The sequence below is a fragment of the Hirundo rustica genome, chromosome 1, assembly GCF_015227805.2.
Source record: "Hirundo rustica isolate bHirRus1 chromosome 1, bHirRus1.pri.v3, whole genome shotgun sequence".
Classification (NCBI taxonomy): domain Eukaryota; kingdom Metazoa; phylum Chordata; class Aves; order Passeriformes; family Hirundinidae; genus Hirundo; species Hirundo rustica.
Genome location: NC_053450.1, coordinates 112,919,977 through 112,934,220, shown reverse-complemented (window position 1 = coordinate 112,934,220; position 14,244 = coordinate 112,919,977). Strand labels below are relative to the sequence as shown.

The 14,244-nt window shown below is 36.4% G+C and overlaps 1 protein-coding gene across 3 annotated transcripts in view; it reads left to right on the top strand.

The window, feature by feature from the left end:
* NEK11 (NIMA related kinase 11) overlaps positions 1 to 14,244 on the top strand; it is an 84,702-nt gene that overhangs the window by 12,975 nt on the left and 57,483 nt on the right. For all 3 annotated transcript variants that reach the window (XM_040065740.2, XM_040065748.2, XM_040065757.2), the window contains exons 3-5: positions 3,655 to 3,820; positions 8,888 to 9,006; positions 14,171 to 14,235. In XM_040065740.2, the coding sequence (XP_039921674.1) occupies positions 3,655 to 3,820; positions 8,888 to 9,006; positions 14,171 to 14,235 (350 nt within the window). The remainder of the gene's footprint in view (positions 1 to 3,654; positions 3,821 to 8,887; positions 9,007 to 14,170; positions 14,236 to 14,244) is intronic.

Sequence of the window (14,244 nt, the reverse complement as noted above, 5' to 3'; positions counted from 1 at the left end):
TGATCCAATAAACCAAATTATATAATAATAAAGTATGTCACCGATGTAAACAAATAACAGATGGGTTGTAAAACATTCAATTTTACATCAGTGCAAATAGGCTGAGATAAACACTGCTGTGGTGCATTGTCAGTTACTAGTAAAGCTCAAAAAGGGATTCCCACTTCGAGCCTGAATCCTGGTGGGTTCCACCTTCATGTTTGTTTTTCTCTTGCTCTGTTTAGCCCCACTTGCTCCCCATTATTGTCTTTTCAGACCCGGTGCTTGGCTGCTTTTCAAAGTGCTACAGCACAAGCCAGCAAGGTTATGTGTGACTGGGATATGCAAAGCAATCACACGGAGTCAAGAGATTTTCGCAGGGCAGAGGGAGTTCCTCCGAGCCAGCTCAAGGCGGAGAACAAGGCGGAGAACGAGGCGGAGAGCCCTCTGCCTGTTTATTTCTTACTTTTTATACATTTGTGGGTCTGGCTGTAGAATGGCTTCTGGAGTTTTCACCCCTCAGCCGAATGGCCAGACCAACTGTTATTTACAGTTGTTTTCAGGTTAGAAATATGCAAACAAAGGACAGAGAATGAAAAACAAAGGATTTGTTTATGTTACATGTGTGAGAAAAAGGTAGAAACTGCTCCTAATATTGTGCAGTAGCTAAAAGGTCTGACTCCATTTTATGAACAATCAAAAGGCTTTAAAAAACTCAGAAGAACCAGGGTGACGGTTGTGCTAATGCAGATCAGAAGGTGTTCCCAGAGAAGGTGTGCTGGGGGAAGGGCTGTGAGCCTGTAGAGGCACTGGAGGGGTGGGCACTGCGGAGGGTGGGATGTTGCTTTCTGTAGTTTGGGAACTGGGAGTGAGCTCATCTCTCGTGCTATTTTCCCACCCTGAAGGGATGGATGTTGTTACCTGTACCAGACCCAGCTTCCTCTGGATGGATGTACATGGTGACAGTTGGATTTTTTTACTCTTCAGATATGAATGATTTCACAACATGGCTCTTTCAGTTGTGGTCAGTTTGAGATAAAAAGTTTAAGGTGTATTTCCATTATTGATTGGACTGTGATTTAACTGTGTGCTTTTTCCACACAGTTAAAATCCAGAGGCCGTTGTTGCGAATTTAAGATATCTGTTAGTGCTTCTGTAATAAAGTTTTCCAGTTGTGTGTTCATTGACACTTTATCATATCTTTAGATACATGATCTAGTGGTGGACTTGGCAGTGTGAGGCTTGAGCTTGGGCTCCATGATCTTAAATGTAATATCCAACCTAAACAACTCTATGATCTGCTTATGTGTTATATTCTACACTAAGCCAAATATATAATAATATTGAATTTAAATCAGTATATCTCATTTAGCATTCTATCAGAAGGGGTAGTTAAGTATTTTATTTGGAGGATATCCACATTTTTGTGGCTTTACTTGGTTTTCTGTATGTGCCACCTAGATCTCTATTTTCTTTGTTCATGTGATAAATCTGAGATTTCTTAGTTCATGCAAACAGCTTCAGACCTTTTAAATCCTGCTTAATACTTGAACCTAAGTGGCAGAAAATATAGGGGCAGATTTTTTGAAAAAACTTGACTTTCAGGTGACTCTGTATACCCCAGATGGAGTCTTGGTAAAATCTCATCAGGAGAGTGCATTATTCCCAAAATCCAGAATAAATGTTCATGTAACACTCTTCAAAAGGTTTATTCAAAATATTTCAAACGGTCTACAAAAAATAGTTAAGTAACACAATGCAGCAGATTTTCAGCAGATGATCTACAAGTGCCATGTCTGAATTGTGAGCAATGGTGGCTCACTCTTCATTATTAGCCAGCCATAAAATGCAGGTTGGATCATAGAAACAGAAAATCTTTGTTTCCTTCAAAATGTAGAGCTGCATTTTATTGGTAAAGAGGAGATGCAGTCAGAATGGCTTAGCTAAGAAAGGTTTGTTGTTTTCTTATGATTACTAAGCTTTTATTTGTGGAATTATCAGCCTACTTGACATCATCAGGGATGCCAAATTCAAGTTATTGTAGGAGCCATATAAAGCACAGAATGTGCCCATTTTAGCTGTTTGGGTAGAATTTACTTGTGTAAATACTGAAACGGAATTTAGGCACTCTTTAGGTATTTTATGTATTAAAAAGTATAGTTAATTTATATAGATGAATTTCTGGCTGAAGACTTTTATTTTCCTTGTTTTTCTTCTAAAGTTAACAGAAAAGAGCCACTTCTGATCTGGAGACTTCTTCATTTTCTCTGTGAGTCTTCTGAGAGTCTGACATAACTTCTTTGTCAATACTTAATTAACACAGAGGTTTTTTTAGTACATATCTTAAATTTTTAAGTGTATTTTCTGAAATATTATCAAAAGATTTGCAGAAAGTATGAAGTCTAGTTAGATTCTTCATATTTAATGCAGAAAAATCAAACCTTGTCTACATATAGACAAAGTACACGCATATACCAGAGGCACGCTGATATGCCTAATCTCAATTGCATCCAAAAGTTTTCTTTCTAGAAGCAAATGCTTTCCAAATGTGGGCATAAATTAGAACTGCAATGCAGAAAACCAATATCTTATTTACAAGAAGTATATTTTCGTGATTTCTTCTTCTGGGAATTAATTTAAATAAGAAAAACACCTGTCATCTTGTTGACAGTTGATGACAGCATTAAGATCACTGAGTGACTAAGATGATAAGCTATCTGCACACAGCAACACATCAGGCTTTTATTGCTGTCTTGGGTATGCAAGAAACTTGTATTAAGTGGTCTTTAACAAGGACTCATCCTGTTTGTCAGTTCTGTGACATGCTTTTTTATGAAGGAAGGGGTAATGGCCCACGTCAGCTGAAGATGAAGAGATTCCAGTAAGTATTGCCTGTCTATGTTCCATGAAGCTTGTCTGCAGAGATGGAAACAGATCAAAGGGCATGTTTTTTCATTATGATTCCTGATGGGGACTAGGCAAGTTTATATGAAAATTCAAACACTGCTAGGCAGAAATTGATTGTTCAGACTTAGGAAAAAAATTTCTCATAAAAAAACACAGCTTTTTTTCTCCCCCCTTAGATAAGGTGAATTACTGTAGTTTTATCACTGTCATGTTTAACTACTGTAACTTTACAATCACGTTCTATTGAATGGGGAAGTTACTAAAAGCACTGTGGGAGCTTCCCTTCAGTCTGAAACTTGCCTTTCATGTATTCAAAAGTTCGGAAAAATTCACCATAGAGACACTTGGACAGAAGCTGCAAATGCAGTTTCTTGCTACTCCTTATTTCATATCTGAATCTTGACCATATGCTCTGAGTGGGTTTGAAATCACTTAGATTGGATTTTTTGTTTATGTTTGTTATTATGCAGTAATCCAAAGCACTGAAAACATGTTCTAAAGAAAACAGTGCAGTAGATAATTAGTGGGAGAAATATTTCAAAATAGTATTTTTAATATATTGCTTAATCTATATGGTGACTAGCATATTTGTTTGATTTTTAATGCATTTTCATTTTCTACCCATATTTGCCTCATCATTTCATGTTAACAAATTGGTCAATGTAACTATTTTGCATTTAAGCAAATTTTGATGGGATTTTGAAAGTTACATATCTTTATATTTTTCTAGCTCTATTAATATAAAGATTTCCTTTTTTTTCCCTCTAGGAAGGTCCTAAAGGAAATCTCTGTTGGAAACCTGAAGCCTAATGAAACAGTTGAAGCAAATCTGGAAGCACAACTACTCTCCAAATTAGACCATCCAGCCATTGTCAAATTTTATGCAAGCTTTGTGGAGCGAGATAGTTTCTGCATTATCACTGAGTATTGTGAGGTGAGACTGAAGAAATTTGAAAACGTGTGTGTATTAAAATAGGGTCCTCTAAGAAGCCATTTTATAAAATGTTTTCGTTTGAATTTTAGTCTTTATTTGTTGCTTGTGGCATCACCTGCTACTCGTTAGGTGTGTTCCTTTCAGATAAGGAATGTTACCTGCTCATGTGAGACTCATAGACAAGTAAACCACAGAAGAAGAAACAGGTAGTTTTAAGTCCAAGTGCTGCAAGAAAGAATTCAATGCAGACACGCTGCCAGGTCTGTGGGAGAGCTCAGGAAGGTTGTACCGCTTGTCTGATGCGCTACTGATAGGTGAGGGAGGGTGAGATTGCGGGCGTGGGGGCACGATATAACATCTGATATACATGAGGAAGGGAAAACTCACTTGTCATTTGGAGATGATTACAAGAAGCTTAAGCCTGATCACATGGATGATGAGTTTGGCAGCAACATTGGCTTTATAAAATTAAAAACTGCGTGAGTCAAAGACCAGAGTGTAGTGGATACAACAAATATTAAAGCAAGATGTTCTGCAGTATAGTTACCATTAATTTTTGGCTCTAGCATTTGGTTTACGAACATATTGCTGGAATCTGTCTTAAAGCTTTCAAGTAAGAATTTAAGCAGATTTAAGCCAGTTTTTTAGTAGTTTATATAAAACAAGTGCCTACTTTTTATTAAATATAGATGTGCTCTTTCAAAAAAATCTGTCATACATAAAGTGATCTTTTTATGAAACTGTGAAGCAAACTCTTCAGTTGTGCTCTGCTAGACATGCTGAAATGCTTTGGAAGATAATGAACTTAGACTACTAGGTTACTTGTACACAAATCAGATTTGACTTAACTAATTACACGTCTTCAAGAATTTACCTTTCATGGAAATAATTAAACAAGTACCTTTCCTGTCATTTTTTCCTTGGAAGATTTCTTTGATGACAGTTAAATGTATATTTATTGCTGGGATATTTAACAATTAAATCTGAAATGTTCAGTTCTGTGATACAATCTGAGTATTTGCTCACATATTATTTTAATACCCATGCAGAAGCTTTTTGTGCCATTCTCTGAATGTCTGACAGCTGGGGTTTGAGAATATTGTCAACTGTTTGAGGAAATCTGGAGCTCAGGACTGAAGGATTATTCTAACTCTCCAGCTGTTTCCATGCACTCACAATTTTCTCTCTGCTAGCAGTACAAGGTGGCCCGATACTAGATCAGTTAAACATGTAGGAATAAAGGAGCCTATTTCAGCAGCACTATAGTGTCTTTTATCTATCCACTGCTTTTTACTCTTTTTTTTTCTTTTTTTTTTTTTTTTGTTTTTTTTTTTTTTTTTTTTGTTGATTTGGTATAAAGTTATAGATGAATAAGAAAGAGCATGATAGCAGAGTAATCACAAGCATCACTCCTGGGAGCTTTGGGGTTTTTTATGCAGGCAATATAAACTACCCTGCATGAAATTTTTTTGGTACAGAGTTACCCTATGATCTGGGAGTGAGTCACATCCTCAAACAGGTGGGGATGTATTACAGCAAGGCAGGTGGAGGAAGAGGAAATAGATTCATTGGCTATGCACTGAATCTTTTCAGGTTTGAGTCTGCTAAGTGAGGTCAGGATGATAGTTGATCCAGGATGCGCTTCTGACTTCCTCCCAAAATACATGTTCTGTGGTATCGTTGCATTGAAGCCTTTACAATATATTTCATCGAATGTTCAGACAAGGAAAAGTACAAAGCAAAGTTGCGCAGAGTGCTGTAAAGTTTCTTTTCTATTTTGGTCTGAGTATTTCCAAAAGGTATACTTTTGTATTTACTTATCTATAACCTGCCTTTGTATGTGGTGGGGTTAGGGTGTTTTGACCTAAAAGATGCTTGTTTAAACCATGGATAAATTGAGAATGACAAAAATGTAGCGCTACCTGATCCTTGCTTGGAAGTCTAGTACGTTCAGTTTCTCATGCATAGAATAATTACCAGATTGGCAGTAATTGCTGCTCTTGGGCAGACTCAAAACAAAGAGCACACATTAAGTTGGCATGGAAACGGAACTACCCCCCCTGAGCTCTATTCTGTTTTCTCCAAAGTGCTGTGACTTATTCATTAGCCACAGTGCTTTGTTCATTCTGGCGTGAGTAGCATAGAGTGAGCCTCCAGTGCAGCTGCCCCATGCCGTACCTTGTCCTGTGGAAGAAAAACAGAAAACATTGGTCTCCATGGCTCAGCCCGACATCTTTTATGACAACTGAATTCAATCAAAATGATAGAAAAGTGTATTTGTTCTGTTTTGATCTTACTTGTTGAGCTTCTTAGATGCTTTTCCCAAATCAAAATCTTATGGGTAATATAAACATTATCAGCTAAGACTGTTTTCAAACAAAAATGCCTTAATGAACCTTGGATTTAATTTTGTAGTACAAATTTGACTTCAATAAAATACAGTTTTTACAAAGCAGTTACTTTAAAAATTGCATTATTTTAGTGTATTATAAGGCAGAACTTGTTGTACTTTCCCCCAGACAATTATTTATGTCTCTTGACTGTGGTCTCAGCTGTGATGTGAGTACACATATGCTAAGGAAATCTGAGAAAAAGGAATAACTAAAGCAGTCAATGCCTGTTCACGTTATCGGCTCTAGATGCTAAACTGTTTTAAATAATTTACTGGTGTGTTTGGTACTCTGATATTTAAATAGAAAATGCAGCTTGGAAACTCCATATGTACTTAATTTGTTAAATTGTTGAATTCCTTATGAACTTCATTGGACTGACCTTCCAAAATGCGAAATCCTGTTAACAAAATTTTTCAGTTTCACAGAAGCAGTATTTCAGCAAATCTTTTATGATGCATTTTTGTTTTCCTTTTTTTAGACACAAAATCAAGGGTAAATTAATTGTAGGACATTGAGACAACTCTTCCCTGCTTGAAGGTAAAAAGTTATGCAGTTATGTGAGGGCAGCATTATTCAACAGCTTTTGTTCTCCTTAGACCTTTTGCAGGAGTTGTCCCTCAGCTTCAGAGTATTCATTGCCATAACTCTGTGGGCATTGCGCTTATTTTTCTTTGTGTTTTTCATGGCAGTGTGTTATTGTGCGAGGGGACACATTGGGACAGGGAGAAACGATGATTGGAGCCTTCTGCACTTCATCTGTCCTCACCTGGACAGTACACAGTCCCCTGAGGCCAGCAGCCAGCTGACATATGTTTGAGCACCCCCTCAGTCCAGGGCTCTGGATGGTCTGGGACGTCTTGAGTGGAACAGTTTATTTCATAATAATGACTCATAGTTTTTGGGGTGCGTGAGTAGACTTGGTCACAGCCCATCTGGCTGCCATGCAACGGAGTACCCGGCAGCAATTTTTTCTTTCCTTCCTCTTTTCTACTGCAAGCAACCAGGGGGAAGCTGCTGAACATTTGGAGTTGCAAAGGGGAAGCAGATGCTGAGAGTTCCAAGTTCCCAGAAGAGTTTCTCTCTGGGCTGCAGTAGGGCAGCAGATGGAGAGCTGAACCCATATTCCCTTCCCTAGTGTATGAGATGATTCAGACATTTCAGTTAAAAAATTGCAGGACATTGTCAGGGAACACATTCTTGATAGATGAAAAAACAGATTTGCTTTGTTTTAACACACACTTTTGAATGTTGTAACTTAGAACCAGAAAGGCCATAGAAATTACTGTAAACTCGTATCAGAAGCACATGAATATATAGATCTGGAAAGGACAGAATCTGCTTATTTTGTAGCTGCACTATGAAGCACTGTGGTGCTGGGAACAGAAAAACAAAAAATGCTAAAGACACCATAAAATGGTGAGAGTCAACAGTGTGGAGGAATAAAGGGATGATGGTGGGAAATGATGGTACTGGTACAGTTGTACAGGCGAAATTGTTTCTTGTATGTGGCACATAAAACTTCTGATTTTATGTAGAATGTATAATGTACAAGTAATGATTTATGGCTAATAAGCTGTCCTGATATAAAGTAATTAATCCCTAGAATGTAATCAAACTCACAGTCCCTTTGCTCTGGGGTTAGCTACCTCAACACATTGCTTAACATTAATGTGTGCGCATTCTTGTACACAAAAATAATTTATTTTATAAACTGGATAAACAATCAGCTGACAACCTTCTGTGTATTTTTGAGCAAAAAGAATGGCTTTTCTGGAAGTCTCAAAATCCTCTTCCATTTTGGTGTTGTACAATTGGTCTTTCCAAATATCTGGATTGCAGTTTTCAAGTACTCTTTTTCTGGATATATTTTCTGGTTTATAGGCACTCCCTGCTGTGTGTCCTATTGTTCCATTCGTAGTGCTACTTCATGATCAATTGTTGTTTTAATGAAGTATCACAATAGCATGTGCTATGTATTCTTGAGGCTTTAAATGTTCTGGGAAAAGTTTGAAAGAGAGCATAGTATCATAAATAAAGAGGCTGTATTTTAATTCTTAAGAGAACAACATGGTTTCTTTGATGCTGACGTGGTTATTATAACATGATAAATGAATGTCACTTTGGTGTGCAGTGTTTGACTGGAGTGGAAATGCTTTTCTCAAATTTATTAACTTATTCAGACCGATTGGGGCAGATTAATTTCACTTACCTAAGTGTCTGTATCATAGCCAGTCAATGTAGGCCCTCATCATAAATTTTGTCAGAGAAACAGTGTTTCTACAACATGATCCATCCCTTCCAAAGGTAGACGACTAGATGACAGAGATAGTTGCACTATACAGATGTGCGTTCCTTTGTTGACTATAAAAGTTTGGGGTGACCAGCTCAGATGCTGAAGTTGGGTGATATGAAGGAAGAACTGTTGAAAACTTTGATGATCTTGTGTAACACTAAGAGGAAACTACAAAGCCAGAGTGGTTGATGCCATTTTTATCCTCACTTGCATATGCGTTTTGTGCTGGGAGAGTTCAGAATCCATGTGCGTATGTTGATTTACAGACCTACATGGTGGGGTGCCTGAAGGCCTAAGGAAATGGGACCCTGTACTGTGATGAAGGAGATAGCATTTTGAAAACTTACTTTAAATGTACAAATATGTTGTGATATTTTTCAGGGTGGAGATCTAGACTTTAAAATCCAAGAGTACAAAGATTCTGGGAAGACGTTCGCTCAAAGTCAAGTAATAGACTGGTTTATACAGTTGTTACTCGGAGTCAACTATATGCATGAAAGGTACAGTCATTTGACATGAGAGCATTCAGCTTGGGAGGGGAGTGAATGGACTAACTGACTAGTTGGAGGTGTTCAAACAGAAATGAAAGTTCTGTTCACCGAACTATTGTAGTTAGTTTATGTCAGATAAGTCAAGTGTAATTAATTATCTACCCCGCAGGAACGTTGTGCATTACATCTTTTAGCAGGACAATGATAATTGTCTTCCAGCATTAGACACACTATTTTTCAGAGCCAAATGGAAAATGGAGCACAGTAGAAATAGTTCAATATTGTTAGAAGAAAACTGATTAAAAGGTTAAAACAAAGTCATCCTTTTAAAGGGGAGTCAAGAGGCATGTCCTGCACATATTTAATGTGAAGCATCCAATATATATTCTTGATGGACTTCCAGGAAAATCAGTGGAGTTACATACATGCGTTCTTTGAAAAGAGATGTCACTTTTAAAGTTAATCAAGGATTTTAAAGATTTTAAAATTAATCAAAGATTAACTTAAAAAATTACTGCAGGTCATTCAGATAGGAGGAGATCACACATGGCTGGGGCAGTATATAGATGAATACTCGCCTGGTCATCTCCATGAGCATAGCTCTTGCCTGCAGAGTGATTTAGGCAGGCTGAGTGCAGTGATGGGAAGATTTCCCTTATTGTTAGTGTGCTGGACATGTACAATGCCTGTCTGGTCCCTTTCTCCATCATCCTTTGCAGGGCTTGGGCAAAATTTGCTTGCCTGAATTTTAGGTGCAACCAAGCAGTAGGTAGAGAGGTCACCTGTCACCAAGAACAACCATTCCTGACTTGAACTGAAGTGTGTGGGATGTGTTTGGCCTAAACTGATGGATGCCTAATGAGTTTTTGCCAGTGTCAGACTATAGAGGGTAAAGGGCAGAGTGAATTGCTGCCCAAGATGCAAGAACATTTTTGTTCTTAAATGCCAATTTATCTAGGTCTTGTACATGAAATGCTGCACTGCCAGTGATGGGAGCACACAAAGAGGACTCCCTTGGGATGCTGTGCTCTTCAGCATTCACCTCAGGCCAAAAGGACATAGGGCAGTGGAAATAAAAATCCTGACAGTTTAAATAAATTATCAGTGTGATTTGGGTTTTTTTCCTCTCTTGAACTTCAGTTTAACAACTTATCATTAAAAGTTTTGGTGCCCTGGAAAGTCCCCTTTTGGCAAAATCCCTTCATTAATGTATGTGTTTAGAAGATGTGTTGTGCAGAATAATGCAGCATAATACTACCAACATTGCATTTGGGCTGATGGTCATTGTAGGCTCCTTCCAACTGAACTTCTTTATTTTATTCTGTAAGTTAATATTTTTGTCTTTAATTTTCTGTATTTTCTTATGCCTCTTTTATCTTATCTCTTCTATTTTACTTATCTTCTACATGCTTTCAAACAAATCTTTAAAATCAAATAAGATCCTAAAAATAAACTTTATTTTGTAAATATGTACATTAAATTTGGTTTCCTGAGGAGTCATTTTATTCTTCAATTAAAGCAATTTGATTTTCCAAACAGGATTTTATTTTCTCCTTTTCAATCGTAGCTAATAGTATCTCTCCAGACACTTATAAATAACTTTACAGTTTTAACTTATATATATTTATTTGTATTTTGTGCTATTTGGCTGTATGTACGTTATGAAATATAACCTTTTTCTCATTAGTATAGAGTCACACAATAGCTTAAGTGGAAAAGGTTAGGCTTAAAAGAATTTAAAACTACTTACAGAAATCTGAAACACTAAAACATAATAACAGCCCTCTGTTTCTGAATAGAGGAGTCATGCATGATTTCTTCTCTACTGACATGGAAAAAAGCTGTAATATGTTTGAATTATGTTCTAATGCAAAGAAAGCTTTTCTCTAGAATTAAAAGCCTGAAGTGTTTACAGCCTGTGGGTTGATCCTTCCCCCTGTCATTCCTAAGAAAAAAACAGCTGCTGTGGATGGGAGGGTGTGGGTTTTTTTGTTTGTGTTTTGTTGTTGTTGTTGTTTTGTTTTGTTTTTGTTTGTTGGTTTGTTTGTTTTTAATATATAATTTTTTTTATTTCTCCAGAGCAGCAAAAATTATTATTTCTTGTTTTAAACATAGACTATTCACTTGTCCTTCTTGCTCAACTGTAGTTGAACTTTCACACTTTTTGAAAACTCTTATGCTGCAAACTTCATCTAATTTCTCTTCAAATTTGAAACTTGAAAACAAAATTATCTAGAAATAAACAGATTCAATCCTTCTCTGTCTTTATCACTCTTTTACTTCTCCCTTTCTTTATATCAAACAGTTCAGTGGTCTTATCTTGATGGAGACCTTTAGCATGAAACCATCCTGTAGTCTCTCATAGCACACATAGCCCATTGCATGTCAGTGCACAAAATTAATCCCACAGCAATCAGACAGTGAGGCCACTGATTAATTTAACCTCAATTTAAATAAGGCTGACCATTATGTTACCCATCATTTTGCTAATCTTTATGAAGAATTTATGAACACAGATTTTTATAAGGTTACTCTTTATGCAAACAGCAGATAATATAGGGTTCAGACTTACACGGAACCTCTCACTCATCTGCAGAGTTCTTCAGCAGAGGAAAGAGAAATTAATTGCACATAATTTCACAGCAGTAATATACTTCAGCTTCCCTCAGCTTCACTAGCAGCTCATTCTGTTGCAGGCAAAGCTTCATTCAAGGAGGCTGCCCACTGCTCAGGGCTTGTCCTGTTCTTTTGTGACTAGGAGCCAGTAAGTAGGTACTGTAACGAACATAGATATGGGTATATTAACAGCCCAGATTTGAAACTGTCCTCAAGTGCTAATTTCTACCCAAAATAACTACTCAAAAACCTCTTCATTGTCCATCAGGTAAAGTTTTGCTGGAGCCCAGTTAATTCATGTTGCCTTTATAGGTCTGTCTTTTCCTACAATAAAATGTTGCTCTCTTTCTTTAACTGGATTTACAGTGCAGTATTAAAGCATTCTCTTCAGGTAAGATTTCAGCTGGTACCTTGTTTATCTTCAGACATATCATAGCAGAGTAAGTTGCATTACAGTGAGAGATATCATCATGGAAAACTGAAAAAAAATCATCCCAAATATTTCTTTGTCATATTAATATATGAAAGCATCTTATAATTATTGGCAATGCAAATAAAATACATAACATTTTCATCAATATGTTGCAAGATTACACTAGCATTACATTGCAATTCAAACTAGCGTGACCCAAACATCTTTTTTTTCATCTCCTTTTCAAATAATGTGCTTCTGAAAGCTTTCTGGATAATTCTTCTACTTCAATATACCCATTATTAAAATAATAGATACTCAGAAAATTTCAGGTTCATAAATTCTGTGGTTATAATTCTACAAAGGAGTACTATTAAAAGAAGGTTGAAATCCACCAGTTCTCAGCAACAATGTGCAAGAATAATTTAACTCAATGAATGCAAGTTCTTTCAAAGGATCTGTGTGTTGAATGGTAAGAAAAGTCCTTATGAATCTCAACACAGCAAGATTTCTGTAAAAGTGTGTGTGTGTGTACATACAGACATATATATACTTATGAAAGAATAACAAATATCACCTTAGTTTAATTTCCTTACTGATGTGTTGTATGAGTGTATGTGTATTGCTCACAGAAGTTGTCAAATAGAGAACAAATTATTTATGAACAATATTTTATAAACATGGGTGGAGGCATATTGAATAAAACTTTCATTTTTCCCAGTGTGCAAACCTTTTTTTAATGAAAGTAAAATAATTTCTTTCAGGACAAAAAAATTGGAAGAAAAATAAGTGGAAAAAGATTGCTATAAGAAACACGAAAAACTCTTTTCCTTGACCCATAACATTAGAAATATTTCTTTTTCATGCCCAGTCTAGCTACATATGGCAATGAATTCTAGTATTATTTTTCTTTTTTTTTTTTTCTTTTTTTTTTTTTTTTCTGTTTGCAAACTGCATATATTGGCTTGCATATTTTTTACTCTTCTTGCAAAAAAATATTTTCAAATGAGTTGTGGACGAAATTGGGTATTTGGTGCGATAGAATGCATATTTTCTGATCTTAATCTAGAAACTATTTTGGAAATAATTTTGTTGTGTCAATGCCTAGGACTTTCATGATTCAAATTTGAGATAATACTTGAGGATTGCTCAAAAAAATTGAAATTGAGTATTATATTTGTTTTTTCTGCCCTCAAAAATCTTAGAGCATCAGTTTCTTTCTTTACATTGTCTAAATGGCTAAATGACTACTGTATTTGCATTAGCAAATACAGTTTCTGCTATTCTAACCTCCTCCTAAGCAGAGCTGGTGACTAATCCTATGTGATAGTAATCATTTAAAAAGTGGATGAATTCTAGTTTAGGTGAGGTTATAGGCAGCAATGCTTTTGGAAGCGTTATTAACAAGAATTAATTGATAATATGTTTCATATACAGCATAGATACTTTGTTTTCCTAAGGGGTGACAGAATTACTGTCATACATGTAAGACTTATAGAAATTAAGAAGATTCTATATATCCTTACATGGTGTGTAGCTTATAATGTCTTTTTTTCAAACTGATGGAAAAATAAGTCTGTAAAAGCTAATTGTTCTGTTCCTTATCCTTTCCATCTCTGTAAAGTTCTTTCATCTTCCACACTGTTACTGTAAAAAATTGAACTAGTAGCTTAGGCTATATACATATTCTTCCTTTGAAGTAATACTTTTGCTCTGTAGGAGTCTTCCCTTAGCTTTGAGAAGCTCTTATTGCTGTTTCTCTCATCCATTATTCTCTTGTGAGGCATCTCATTCTCCTGGCAGAAAATAAGATGTAATTCTTTTAAGACGAGTCAGATAGGAAGACTTGCCTTCCTCCCTTCCTCTGCAGCTCATGCTATGTCTGTATCTGTATTCTTAAGCTGGGATCCCCAGGTATATTTTTATTATCCTGCTTAGGCTCTCACCCTGCGTGTGGGTGCCTGTGAATGCAGCTCTGTGATGCTCCTTAACGCCATTGTCCGTGGATTGTCGCTGGCAGAGTTAGACTGTAGCAGTGGTGGGCTGGCCTTTCTGAGAAGGTCTGAAGTTAAATACCTGAAATACTTAATACATGACTCTGAATGCTTCCAGCTGGATGAGGTTGAATTTCCTTTTCTATTCCAGACGGATACTTCACAGGGATTTGAAAGCCAAGAATATATTTTTGAAAGATAATCTTCTTAAAATTGGTGAGATTT